Source organism: Mauremys reevesii, linkage group 7 (assembly GCF_016161935.1).
Source record: "Mauremys reevesii isolate NIE-2019 linkage group 7, ASM1616193v1, whole genome shotgun sequence".
Classification (NCBI taxonomy): Eukaryota; Metazoa; Chordata; order Testudines; family Geoemydidae; genus Mauremys; species Mauremys reevesii.
In genome coordinates this window covers 52,396,917-52,409,951 of record NC_052629.1, presented here as the reverse complement: position 1 = coordinate 52,409,951, position 13,035 = coordinate 52,396,917, and the positions used below count along the sequence as shown (strand labels likewise).

Below are 13,035 nucleotides of genomic sequence, written 5' to 3'. Positions count from 1 at the left end.
CCCCCCGACCCTGGGAAGTAGGTAAGTATCAATATCTATTTTGCAGATGGGGAAACTGAGGCATGGAAGGTTTTGACACCCCAAGATTACAAGTGAGACTGTGGCAGAGGTGGGGATGGGATGCAGATCTCCTGCCTTTCAGTCCCATGTTTTAACCACTATCCAGTACTTCATGCTTTTTGGAAGATAATTTATGTCACATTTCATGCTCAATTGTGTATTAAAAATAGTTGTCTCTTACCTACATACATCACACCCTCTTTGGTCTTCTCTGCAGCCTCAGTCACTCCCTGTTTGGTCTTTTCTGCTGCAGCCACCACACCTTCTTTAGCAATGGAGAAACCTTTCTTAAAGACATCCATTCTTGCTTGCTTGCTTGGGTACTAGCTGCAAGATCTGATTCAAGGAAGATGGTGAAAAGCACCTCAGTGAACACTGACTGTACTATGCAATCTTACCCTTCTGTGGCTGTTCACTGTCTCTCTGCGTCTTAGTCTCTTGCTATCTTTTGCTCTTATTCCTCTGCTGGATGAAGGCAGTGTGGTGAACTACACAGCCTTTGCCAGCTCTTATTGATGAGATGCACTGCAATGTACCCAATGCCTGTGAATAGCTGATGCTGAAATATTAATGACATAGATCTGCATGGCAAGGTTTTGGATAGGAAGAAAGGTGGGAGGGAAAAGAAGGAGGTAGGTAGAGGGACTTTTTGGAATATGTCCAGATGATTAAAGCTTTTAAGATCTGCTGCAGTGCTCTCACTCAAGGACACTCTGCAGATGCTCTCATTTGGAGAGGGAGGTTTTTAGCAACAAAGCTCTAGGGAATTGGTGTTTTAAAAGCATAAATCTCCAAGGATATGGTGGAGAGAGCAAATGGGAAGAACTACTGCAGGCTCCTCAAAGCTGAAAAATAGGTATAGCTGGTATTCCTAACAAAACAAACAGGGTCAGGTGTCTTTTGCTAGCAGTTACCAGAACCCATCCCTAATACAGGGGTATCACAAACATCCCTATGTAGCCAACACCAGCAGAAAGAGGGAACAAAATCCATTTACAAAAGCTTAATTCACAGTTAAAAAGCAGATGATTGTATTTGTGGAGTTTGAAGTTAGCCCCACAAGGCATGCTATGTGATTTATGTTTGGCTGCACATCATCTTACAATTATTCACTTCTGAAAACTCACACACACCCTTGTTGGGTGGCGGGTGGAATCCCATTTTCTACTCACCTTTTTGTGTTGTTGTAGACGCTGCTCAGTTCAGCTGCTGCAAAATGATGCAACATTTTTACGCAGGCATCATCACTCATATCAAATGTGTGCATAGTGAGAACTGTTGGGGAAATCAAACCTTTGATCTGACATTGGATTGTGGAAAATCTTTTAGGCTACATAGAAAGCCCCTCCAAAGTTAAGGCTCAGTTCAGCAAAACCCTAAAGTGTGTGCTTAATATTAAGTGTGTGAGTAATCTCATTGAGTTGAAATGGGGCTACTCGTGTGGTTAAAGCTAGGTACATGTTTAAGTGCTTTGCTGAATCGGGTTCTAAGTGCCCCAAGTTAGCTATTGTCTTGCTGACAAATCATAATTCAAAGAAACTAGATTTGACAGCAACTGTTATACCATTTTCTAGCACAATCAAAAGTGTTGAGCAGCTGGTCTCATGGAAGCCGGGTACCAAATCATATTTATTATTCTGCTATTAGGTTACACAGGAAATAAAATGTTATAAAATACTATTCCCTGAATATTCAGTGCTGCTGGCTGTATCTGCTAAATTGAGAGGCCTAACTATGTTAAGGAAAGAATACTGTGCAATCTTAGGAGTTGTAATGGTCTATAAGTCACTCATGTGTAAGGTTTCGATATAGAATGACTGTAGAGGGACTCTACAGCTAAATCTTGACAGACACAAAATCACAGACAAACACACACATAATTCTCTCTTACAGCTAGACTGCTGCATTGTTTTTTCCCCTTTCACAGATTTAGATTTTCAGAAATCCTTTGACAAGGTCCCTCACCAAAGGCTCTTAAGCAAAGTAAGCTGTCATGGGATAAGAGGGAAGGTCCTTTCATGGATTGGTAAGTGGTTAAAAGATAGGAAACAAAGGGTAGAAATAAATGGTCAGTTTTCAGAATGGAGAGAGGTAAATAGTGGTGCCCCCCAGGGGTCTGTACTGGAACCAGTCCTATTCAACATATTCATAAATGAGCTAGAAAAAGAGGTAAACAGTGAGGTGGCAAAATTTGCAGATGATACAAAACTACTCAAGATAGTTAAGTTCCAGGCAGACTGCGAAGAGCTACAAAAGGATCTCACAAAACTGAGTGACTGGGCAACAGAATGGCAGATGAAATTCAGTGCTGACAAATGCAAAGGTAATGCACATTGGAAAACACAATCCCAACTATACATACAAAATGATGGCGTCTAAATTAGATGTTCTCACTCAAGAAAGAGATCTTGGAGTCATTGTAGATAGTTCTCTGAAAACATCCACTCAATGTGCAGCGGCAGTCAAAAAAGTGAACAGAATGTTGGGAATCATTAAGAAAGGAATAGATAAGACGACAAAAAAATATCACATTGCTTCTGTATAAATCCATGGATCACCCACATCTTGAATACTGCGTGCAGATGTGGTTGCCCCATCTCAAAAAAGATATATTGGAATTGAAAAAGGTTCAGAAAAGGGCAACAAAAATTATTAGGGGTATGGAACAGCTTCCATACGAGGAGAGATTGATAAGACTGGGACTTCTCAGCTTGGAAAAGAGACGACTAAGAGGGGGTTATGCTGAAGTCCATAAAAGCATGACTGGTATGGAGAAAGTAAATAAGGAAGTGTTATTTACTCCTTCTCATAACACAAGAACTAGGGAATCACCAAATGAAATGAATAGGCAGCAGGTTTAAAACAAAGAAAACAAAGTATTTTTTCACACAGCGCACAGTCAACCTGTAGAACTCTTTGCCAGAGGATGTTGTGTAGGCCAAGGCTATAATAGGATTCAAAAAAGAACTAGATAAGGTCATGGAGGATAGGTCCATCAGAGGCTATTAGCAGGATGGGCAGGGATGATGTCCCTAGCATCCGTTTGCCCATTCCCGGCTTCTGGCAACAGGGGATGGATCACTTGATTATTAGCTCTTCTCTTCATTCCCTCCGGAGCACCTGGGATTGGCCACAGCCCGCGCAGCTGTCCTGCCCAGCCCCCAAGCTCCTGGCCGGCCCCAGCTCCTCTCCTGCTGTCTCCCCTCCCCTGCAGCCTCAGCTCACCGTGCTGACAGCACACATTCCAAAAGGGGCTGGGGAGGGGGTCCCGGGAGGGAATGTTCAGGGGATGAGGGGGTTGAATAGGGGGTGGAGTCCCAGGGGGCTTTTAGGGGACAGGGAGCGGGGGGGGGGGCAGTCAGAATGCAGGAAGTGGAAGGGGGCAGCTGGGGGAGGGAAGCCAGGCTATTTAGGGAGGCACAGCCTTCCCTACCCAGCCCTCCATACCGTTTCGCAACCCGGATGTGGCCCTCGGGCCAAAAAGTTTGCCCACCCCGGGCTAGATGGACCTTTGGTCTGACCCAGTATGGCCGTTCTTATGGTCTTTTGGGGTGGGGGAGGGGAAATTTAACTATAAGGATCATTAAGCACTGGAATATGTGGAATCTCATCATTGGAGATTTTTAAGAACAGGTTAGACAAACCTGTCAGGGATAGTCTAGGTATTCTTGGTCCTGGCTTAGCACAGGGGCCTGGACTATATGACCTCTCAAGGTTCCTTCCAGCCTTACATTTCTATGATTCTGTATTTCATAGAGAAAGGACAGAAAGAATAGGTTTCAAGATTTAGTACTTGCACTCTATACCTGGCAAAAGCACAGAGCTGGAAGCCCTGCAGCAATCTTAAGTAGTTTAACCTACTCAAAGTAGGCAGTAAACGTGAAGCTTGTCATTGAAAGCCCTTACTAAGGGCTAAAGTGAGGACTGAGGGCTGATCTACACTACTCAGTTAGGTTGACATAAGGCAGGGATGGGCAAACTTTTTGGCCTGAGGGCCACACCAGGGTTCTGAAACTGTATGGAGGGCCGGCTAGGGAAACTGTATGGAGGGCTGGGTAGCCTGGCCCCCACCCCCTATCTGCCCCCCTTCCACTTCCTGCCCTCTGACCTCCCCCCCCGCAGAACCCCTGACCCATCCAACCCCCTGCTGCTCCTTGTCTCCTGGGATCCCTGCCTCTAACCACCTCCTGGGACTCCACCCCCATCCAACCGCCCCTGCTCCCTGTCCCATATCCACACCCCTGACCCCTATCCACACCCCCACTCCCTGACAGGCCTCAATGGCACCCTGATTGGGCATCTCGCTTCAGGACATTTGCAAAGTGGCAACTTGGCCTCTGTCTGCACATTTATGGGACACTACACCCTGACTCAAGCAGCTGCTGCAGATGCATCAGTAGGAACAGCATTAAAAAGCATCACTGTTGCCAACTTCCTCACACTCTTCTCCAGACTTAACACTGCTTGAGAGTTGCCCACATGTGGAATACACATGGAGACCAGCACTTAAAGAAGAAATGACCATTACTTACTGTAACTGGAAGCTCTTTAAAATCCCTATCTATATTCCACTACCTGCCCACCTTCCCCTCAGCTTTGGACCCTATTGCATTGCGGTAAGATGAGGAACTGGAGAGGCATTGACCCATTCTGCCCCTTGTACTGAAGCATTCGGGAAGACACTGTGCATTTATTGGTCAATCGACACCGCTTGGAAGAATTTCCAGACTCAGGCACATGGCATGCACACATCTCAAAGAACCTCCAGTTACAGTAAATAACCTTCTTTGCTGTCTGGCTCTTATAGAACATCAGGGTTAGAAGGGACCTCAGGATATCATCTAATCCAACCCCCTGCTCAAAGCAAGACTAATCCCCAGACAGATTTTTACCCCAGTTCCCTAAATAGCCCCCTCAAGAATTGAACTCACAACCCTGGGTTTAGTAGGCCAATGCTCAAACCACTCAGTTATCCCTTCCCCCAATGCATTGAGTGACAGAGACCCAACAATGGGATGGGATTTTAGTGTGAAATCTCTTTTGTCACAATGTGTCTAAATAGTTCAATGGCGTGTGACATTTTTGGAGTATGGGCATGGAAAGAGAATCACATGCATTTGTGGCTGACAAATGCCGTTTGGCCAGGCAGCTTTTTGTAAACAGAATATAGGTTTTGTTATACTGGATCACACACCATTGATCTGCATTAGATTGCTAGATGAGATCCTGTCTCTGATGCAGCCAATTCTAGATGCCTTAGAAAAAAAGTGGGAAAGAATTGCATAATGGTCATATCTACATGGGAAAGAATCCTATTTGACCTTTTAGCAATCAGTTTAAAATTTGATGTTCTTTTTGCACAGCTAATTAATAAATCAGTTCTTCCTTCCCATGCAATGAGTAATATATGGTCCAGCTACTATGCAGTATATAGGGCATACATGCAAGTAGTGAAATGTTGTTAGTGCAACATTCATTGATCTTCATACTACCTTTCCTCCAAAATTTGTAAGAGAAATTCAGCAATAAAACCAAAGTGAGAATGCAGCTTCAAGAATTTGCAATGTCATGGTTTCCCGTGCTGCAAGACTTGCTGAAGGAATACGTCCCCATTCTGAGCAACAAAGAAGTTGCACTCCTCAGTTGTTCTCTGTAGGTGCCCACCTGCGCAGGTTAACAGTTTACTCATTTCTAGAGGTCATTGCATCAAGAGTGTGCACGCATGTGTGCGTGATGATAAGACAGAAAGAGAACAAGGCCGTGTTTTCCAGGCATGGAAATCCATATCTGATGAATATTTATTCTGTTAATGCCCCATCCCTCCCAATGAACATAAAATTAACTTCAATTATTCAGGCTATGTGCAGACATCTAAAGCCAGAACATGGGTTTCTGCAGCAACAAATGCTCTTTAAAACCATTCCTGGTTTCTGAGTTTTTTAAAAGGCTATCCATTTTTTTTTAATGTTTAAACCATTCATGTTTATAACCACAATTTATTGAGCAGAATATACTGAATTTGAATCTTAAATGGATCAATTAAATCCATTTTCTTGTTTCCTTGCAGAAGGCAAAGAATGGGAAACTGTAGTATGAAAAATTAATTTAAGAACTTTTCTACACAGGGAAAAGCCCAGAATAGTTACAAAGCCCAGAATAGTGCCCCATGTGGATGCTTTATTCTGGAATAAATGTCACTTTATTGTGGAATAATAAGTGCACTTCATAAGCACACTCATTATTCTGTAATAAAGTGACTTTTTACCTAGAGAACTGAGGGAGGTAATATGGAACAGCTTATTCCACAATAGCTACTTTGATCAATTTTCCCATGTAGACAAGCTCTTAGACAGAGGTCCTGTTTGCCTCTGTTGGTGGTGAGACACACACCTCATACTGGCCTGTAGTAATGGTTTCCCAGTCTGAGGAGTAAAAAAGTGGCCAAAGTGAGATGTTTCATCATAGATCTTACCCAGTTCCAAGGGGATTCACCCAATGCCGAAGAACTAGACAAGTACTTCTGATATGATTATGGAACATTATGTCCTCATTACAGGTGCAAGGTAGTCTGGGAGGGAGGAAGATCTTGAATAAACACAAATAGATGTAGTAATTAGCAAGCATGGTAAGAGCAATTATGAAAGCTATGTGCAGAATGAATGGTTGTATAGTTAAGTCTGGTGTAGCTGTATGCAATAGTTGCTCCTAACCTGAAATTCTGTACTGATTGAAGCATTTTAGGTGGTAAGAGCACAGGAAATGTTGCTAATGATCAGGACCAAACAGGGAAGAGCAAACATTGATCACCAACTGAAAGTCAATTCCTGAAATGGAGATGCCATTGCAGTGAAACCTTGGTGGAGAGGCTCATATGAGAGGTGCCAGGAACCCCTGAAAAATAGTCCTGCAGCTCACCAAAAGATTCCATATTGCTCTAGTTATCAAGTTGCTTGCTGATGTGCTTCAGAACATTGCCCTGAAATACATTTGTGGAGTAAAACCTATTTCCAAATAATTTTGCAAAGTGCATTTTAAATCAGATTTTTATCACATACCCTTTCTCTCTCTCTCCCCATCAGTGATACACACATTCTATAAAATGTGGTTAAAGCTAACACTTCAGGTAGGATGACAGTTCAGTCTGGCTCAGTTGGGTAGTGACCAAGAGCCATTCAATGGATGTTAGGTGGCCTTTGTGAAATTAGTTGATATCAGTCCAGCTCTAGGTGGACAGGTGTCCTTATCATAAAGCCCATCTTCACAATGGCGGCCCTCGGTGGCAGACTGATCAGCAAACCCAAGGAATGAATAGATATGGAGATTGAACTACTCTTCAGCCCCTATACCTGGTTCCACTGGGCTGCTTCTGAAACATCAGGTCAGTGTAAGCAAAGTTTGCAAATATGATGTTCCAAAATGGGGGCTCTTATCTGCTCCCCTGGAGTAGGGAGAGAATAAAATTGACAGCCAGTTAACCAATGGGTTAGTTGCTGGAAATAGGGAGTAGCAGGTGAGTATGTTACCTAGAGGCCCAAAATCAGGACAGTCAGTACTAAGATGGGATTAATATTAAGTTTTGTTTAGTAAGGGGGCACCTTTTCATAATTTATACAGACCCTTTCTACTTTGCAGCTGTCCTTGCTGTACTAGGCCCATAGATAGACAATTGCTAAAATATTGATTATCCTGGAGACTGCACTTTTCATTAGTATTAAAAAAAATGTGTTTCATTATTAATGTGCAAATGGCTGTGTAATCTGTATATTTTGGCTGCTTCATTTCTAAGCAGCATATTTTAAAAGCCGCATAAAATAAATTCTAATACCCAAAAGAGAGGTGAGGACTAGACACTCCAAAAACAGTCATAGGACACAGAAATACTGCCCTATACTCTATGTGGGATATGTCTAATCTGACTGAGGATAAGGGCTGAATAGATGATACAAGATTGAATGGAAAGATATGTGATGGAAGATAAGCTTAATGGGGTTTGGAAGTAGGTATTGATTGGAACAGTCATTATTATCTGTAGCCCAAAAGTCCTCCTTTAGAACCCATGTTACTATAGTAGCTTTGTTTTTAAGACTCTTCATGTTTGTTTCAGTTTTTTGTCTGTGAAGGAATTCAGCTGATACACAAACATAATGAATAGGTCAAAGGTATACAAAGTAACTTGAACACTGACAGTTACTTGTAATACAAGTACGTTTGTATCTGGATCATATCTCATGAAATAATCGCACATTGAGAGTAATGTGTATCGTAATGGGATGCACTCAAATATGAAATACAACAGAAAGACAGGAAGGAAACAGAAGGAAGATGCTCATTACTTTTAGAGTTGCAGATCCAGAACCGTATCTTGTTGTTTCATGTCTCTGGAGAGGTGACTATAGTGGGCATACATTCTCTCCCTGGAGAGAGATTTTCCTCAAGTCTGTTTTGCACCACTTACCTTTTGGTTGCTCAGTTGCTGTTGGCTGGACATAGTGCTCAAGTCTACTAACTGACATTAGGCAGAAACTGGTATTTCCTTCTTCATCTGGTTACTGTTGTCAAGTAGAAAGGAAGTCAAAAAGAGAGAGAGGCCCAAATTCAGCCCCAAGTGGGTGCAACTTCACTAATTTCAATCGTGAACCCTTCCAGTGCCATCAGAAAGGCTACGGGTAGAGTTAGGACCCTACTCTCCCTACCTTTAAGCTGCTTTGGAATAGTTCGAGCACATTTACATTTCACATTCTGAAGGACATGCAGCATTCTTGCATGTGTATCCTCCATTCACACTGCGTATGAATTCAGTGCCTGATCTAACAATTGTGCATCCAAATATGCACCAGAGCACCAATCTCTTTTAATTTATGAAGCATCTTTCCTATAAACTCTATCCTCAAATACATTAGAGAGTTACATACGGCAAGACAGTGAGGCAAGAGAGGCACCCTATAGACTAATAACAGAAACCACACAGTGATGGCCATTAAAATCAACATTTGCCAACAATTATGATACAGTGATATTCAAGATGTCACAGATGTTTCCTTTTCTAAGTAGGGTGAAATGTGGCAGGATCTCAGTTACTACTGTGTGTTAGCTGTTGGCAAATACTGGTAACTGTATTACATAGCAACATATCATATAGGGTCCACACTCAAAGGAAGTGGAAAGAGAAGGTACCCAGACTGGGATTTTCAGAAGTGTTCAACATTGGCATAACTCTGGTGTAAAATGCCTGTTGTTAAACTAACACTGAATATTGTTGAAAATCCCATCCAAACTATGGAAAGAAATCTCTACAAATCCCCTAATATCTATTTACCCAAGCTCTCGTCTCACTGCACTCAGAGTACTACCCAACCCAGGGGTGGGCACAGTAATAGCTTGTAATATGTACTATAACTATGCTAAAAAGTATAACCAGTGCCTTCCAGCCTTTAAATCATAGCAGTAACGTGTGAGCAGATTCTATAGCAGGTTGGTTTGTGACATATTCTTGGGCTTGGGAACACCACAGTGGAAATCTGCTACATCGCTCAATATTTTCTTTTCTTTCTTTTCCTTTCCTTTAAAGCTAACATCCTTTTCCTGTGCCCCAGGGAGAAGGCAGCTGATAAAGACTAAATTCCTGTTCACCAACAAGTTTAGAAGGCAGCCAAAATCAGACGTTCCTTGAATAAACTATGATGACCCTTCCCCCACTTCTTTTCTCCCCTCTCTGTCTTTTGAGCTCCCCACAGGAACCCAGCCTCACATTGTTTGATGGCCTCTGACATTTCCACAGTCACTGGGAGGGTTGAAAGCTTTTTCCGCTCTTTGTTACAAGACTTTTTTTTCCTCTTCCAAGTTTTAACTTAAAAAATATTATGAGGGCATTCCAGAAGTAATTCAGTCTGAGCTTCAGGGAAGAGAATGAGAGGCAGGTGTGGCTGGTTAGGAAAAGCCATAATGATAGTGAAGCTTTTGCTCCTCTGTGTCTCAGTAGGACTGGTGGAGCTGGTCACACATTCAAGAAATCATGGATACGAAGATGGCTCTTTCCACAATTCAAAGACATCAATTTATGGGACATCTACATATCCTCAATTGTTCCCCGTGTCACAGGAGGATTGGGAGATGGAGAAGCTCAAGGAGGAGACCCCGGACCATCTTTCAAGCACCATAACTTCACATCAAGGAGAAAGAGAGGATTCAGACGCTGGAACCCCACAGTCCAGAAATGGGTAAGAAAGATATTTACTCCTGCATATAATGGCACTGGGCTCCTGCTTGGGAGAGAGAGAGAGAGTCTCCTATAAAGAATGGATCAGATTCTCAGTTTATATCATGTCTGAATGGCGGGGGGGTTAGATGTTACAGCTGCCAAATGAAAAGCAAAATAAATACTCTGTAGAGGATGAAACCATGGAAGACTTAGGCTCTGTTCCTCATCCCAAAATAGGAAGGCTGAGTGTGCTTACCATGTGCATATACAGCACTTAGCACAATGCTGTCCCGATATTGGTTTGGGCCTTAAGCTGCTACTGTAATACAGACAAGTAATAGTTTTGAAGTAAAGGTGGTTGAATTAAATAAACTCATTAATTTATCCATTTTTCCTCTTCCCAATCCAATCCTGATTTATGCACATGCATTTATTTGTTGCATGGAAGTACTGACTGAATAGAATGTGGGTGAAAAGTGTTCATTTTGACTATGCACTATTCATTGTTTGTGGTGTGTGGCTGGTCACCTAAATCACATAGTATTATTTCTGCTCCCTCATTGGGTAACACATTTTAAGAAGAGGACAGGAAATAGTAATGAATGAATAGAGAATAATGAACAAATGTCTAATTCTAGTCACGCAGAATATATCCTTGTTCACATGTGGATACAGGTATTGGTACAAACAGCCATTCTCCAGGCACTGGTGTGAACAAAAATATGCCCATGTAAATGTTTGCAGATAGGCCCCCATTTAGTAAGGTACATAAGCACATGCCTCAACTTTAAGAATGTACGTAAATACCTTGCTGAATCAGGGCCATACTGAATAATAAGGGGTGTGAATGTGATGAAACCAAGCAGTGTTTCAGAATTTGAATGAATTGTTCTGCAGCATATGATCAGGTGTCCTCTAAAGCAGAGGTGGGCAAACTATGGTGGCCTGCGGGACCCTCCTGCCCGGCCCCTGAGCTCCTGGCCCAGGAGGCTAGCCCCCAGCCCCGCTGTTCCCCTTCCCCTGCAGTCTCAGCACGCCGTGCTGCTGGTGCAATGCTCTGGGCAGCCGCGCAGCACAGCTGCAGAGCCCGGCCTGACCCAGTGCTCTGTGCTGTGCTGTGGCATGGTTGGCTCCAGCCGGGAGGCACAGCTGTAGCGCCGCCAGCCACCAGTGCTCCAGGCAGCACGGTAAGGGGCAGGGAGCGGGGGTGGGGTTGGATAGAGGGCAGGGGAGTTCAGGGTGTGGATAGGGGTCAGGGTGGTCATAGGGCAAGGATCAGGGGGGTTGAATGGGGGCAGGGGTTCCAGGGGTTAGTCAGGAAGGAAGGGGGGTTGGATGGGGTGGCGGGGGGCAGTCAGGGGCAGGGGTTCTGGGGGCAGTTGAGGACAGGGAGCAGGGAGGCTTGGATAGAGGGTAGGGGAGTTCAGGGTGGTGGTCAGGGGGCAGGGGTGTGGATAAGGGTCGGGGAGGTCAGAGGGCAGGGAGGTTGAATGAGTGCAGGGGTCCCGGGGGTTAGTCAGGAGGCGGGGTGGATGAGGTGGCAGGGGGCAGTCAGGGGACAGGGAGCGGAGTGTGTGTGGATGGGGCAGGGGTCCTGGGGAGGCATAGCCTCCCCTAACTGGCCCTCCATACAATTTCCGAAACCTGATGCGGCCCTCAGGGCAAAAAAAAAAAAAAAGGTTTGCCCGCTCCTGCTCTAAAGGGATCCCATCCCAAGTTATCAATGAGTGGCCATAATTTATGGCCTTGAGAATGGACAGAGGGGAGCAGAATGATTGGGATGTCACCAGAAAGAGAGAATTAGGACATTAGATCATAAATAAGTATCAAGAGGAGATGAACCAAAAACAACAATGATCCATAGGTAAATATTGTTTGTGACAATATACTGGGGAAAGAAAGCCAATCTGTGTGTGGGAAGTATGTGTTTTGGCAGAACTCTGTTCAAGCAGAATATTTTTCAAAATTTTCCAGGACATGTAAGTAGGTCTCTGCTATAAAAGATTAATTCAATCTCCTACCTAGACTTCTGTTTTTGAATCACTGACTGGTACTGCAGAGTCCAATCTGGGTCAGCAGCACAGTGAGTGCTATTCACAGCTCCATGCTTTAGGATGTACTGACACTTTTTTATTATTAATTTCTCCGAATGCCTTTGTGGAAAGCAAAATAGCAAAAATCAATCTACACAGCAAGCAATCAAAAACAAAACCTTGTTAATGCTATGCTTCCCTCTGACACAAACAAACAAAATTAGAAACTGACTTGTTTCAAAGCCTTACCTAGATGCATAGTTAAGTCCTCTCCACAGTCTGTCACAGCCATTATTTTTCAGACTTTCTTTTGAGCTTGTTGGTGTCAGTTGTTTATTGTCCAGAAGAGGTACTGTTGAATAATGAGACACACTGTTGAATAATGAGACACACTGCACAATACTTAGCATAATGCCTTTAAAACACTCACCGACCCATTCTAGCACAGGGAAGCAAGCCAAAAAGGATACCTTTTTTTCCCCATGTGCAAGACAATACTCACTGGACCATAAGGCTGGACAGTGGTGAAATCGTATTTCAAAAACACTTCAGGCTTCTTGATAAGGACTGAAGTTTAACAAGAGCTTTACAGCCAGAAAGATCTGCCATGATAAAATTATTGGCATAATGGGATTCTTCCTTTTCTGCCTGTGTAACCACGTGCGTAGCACCATACATTCCTCATTTCCAGCTTCATTTTGGAAAGTAACACTTCCTTCTCAGGGGACCTTTAAGAATGAGGTT

General features: G+C 43.4%; 2 protein-coding genes across 4 annotated transcripts in view; one reads left to right on the top strand and one right to left on the bottom strand.

The window, feature by feature from the left end:
- Positions 1-13,035, bottom strand: part of SNCG (synuclein gamma) — a 41,441-nt gene that overhangs the window by 25,512 nt on the left and 2,894 nt on the right. Inside the window, exons 1-2 of one of the 3 annotated variants that reach the window (XM_039482260.1) lie at positions 12,794-12,949; positions 12,541-12,643 (exon numbers count right to left, since the gene is read on the bottom strand). In XM_039482260.1, coding sequence (XP_039338194.1) covers positions 12,541-12,583 — 43 coding nt within the window. In that variant the 5' untranslated portion in view covers positions 12,584-12,643; positions 12,794-12,949. Of the gene's footprint in view, positions 1-241; positions 655-12,540; positions 12,644-12,793; positions 12,950-13,035 lie in introns of those variants that run through there. The other 2 variants (XM_039482259.1, XM_039482258.1) reach the window with 2 other exon arrangements.
- The window catches only part of MMRN2 (multimerin 2), a 50,132-nt gene continuing 46,922 nt past the window's right edge, over positions 9,826-13,035 (top strand). The window contains exon 1 of the mRNA XM_039482255.1: positions 9,826-10,277. Within this exon, the coding sequence (XP_039338189.1) occupies positions 9,967-10,277 (311 nt within the window). The 5' untranslated portion in view covers positions 9,826-9,966. The remainder of the gene's footprint in view (positions 10,278-13,035) is intronic.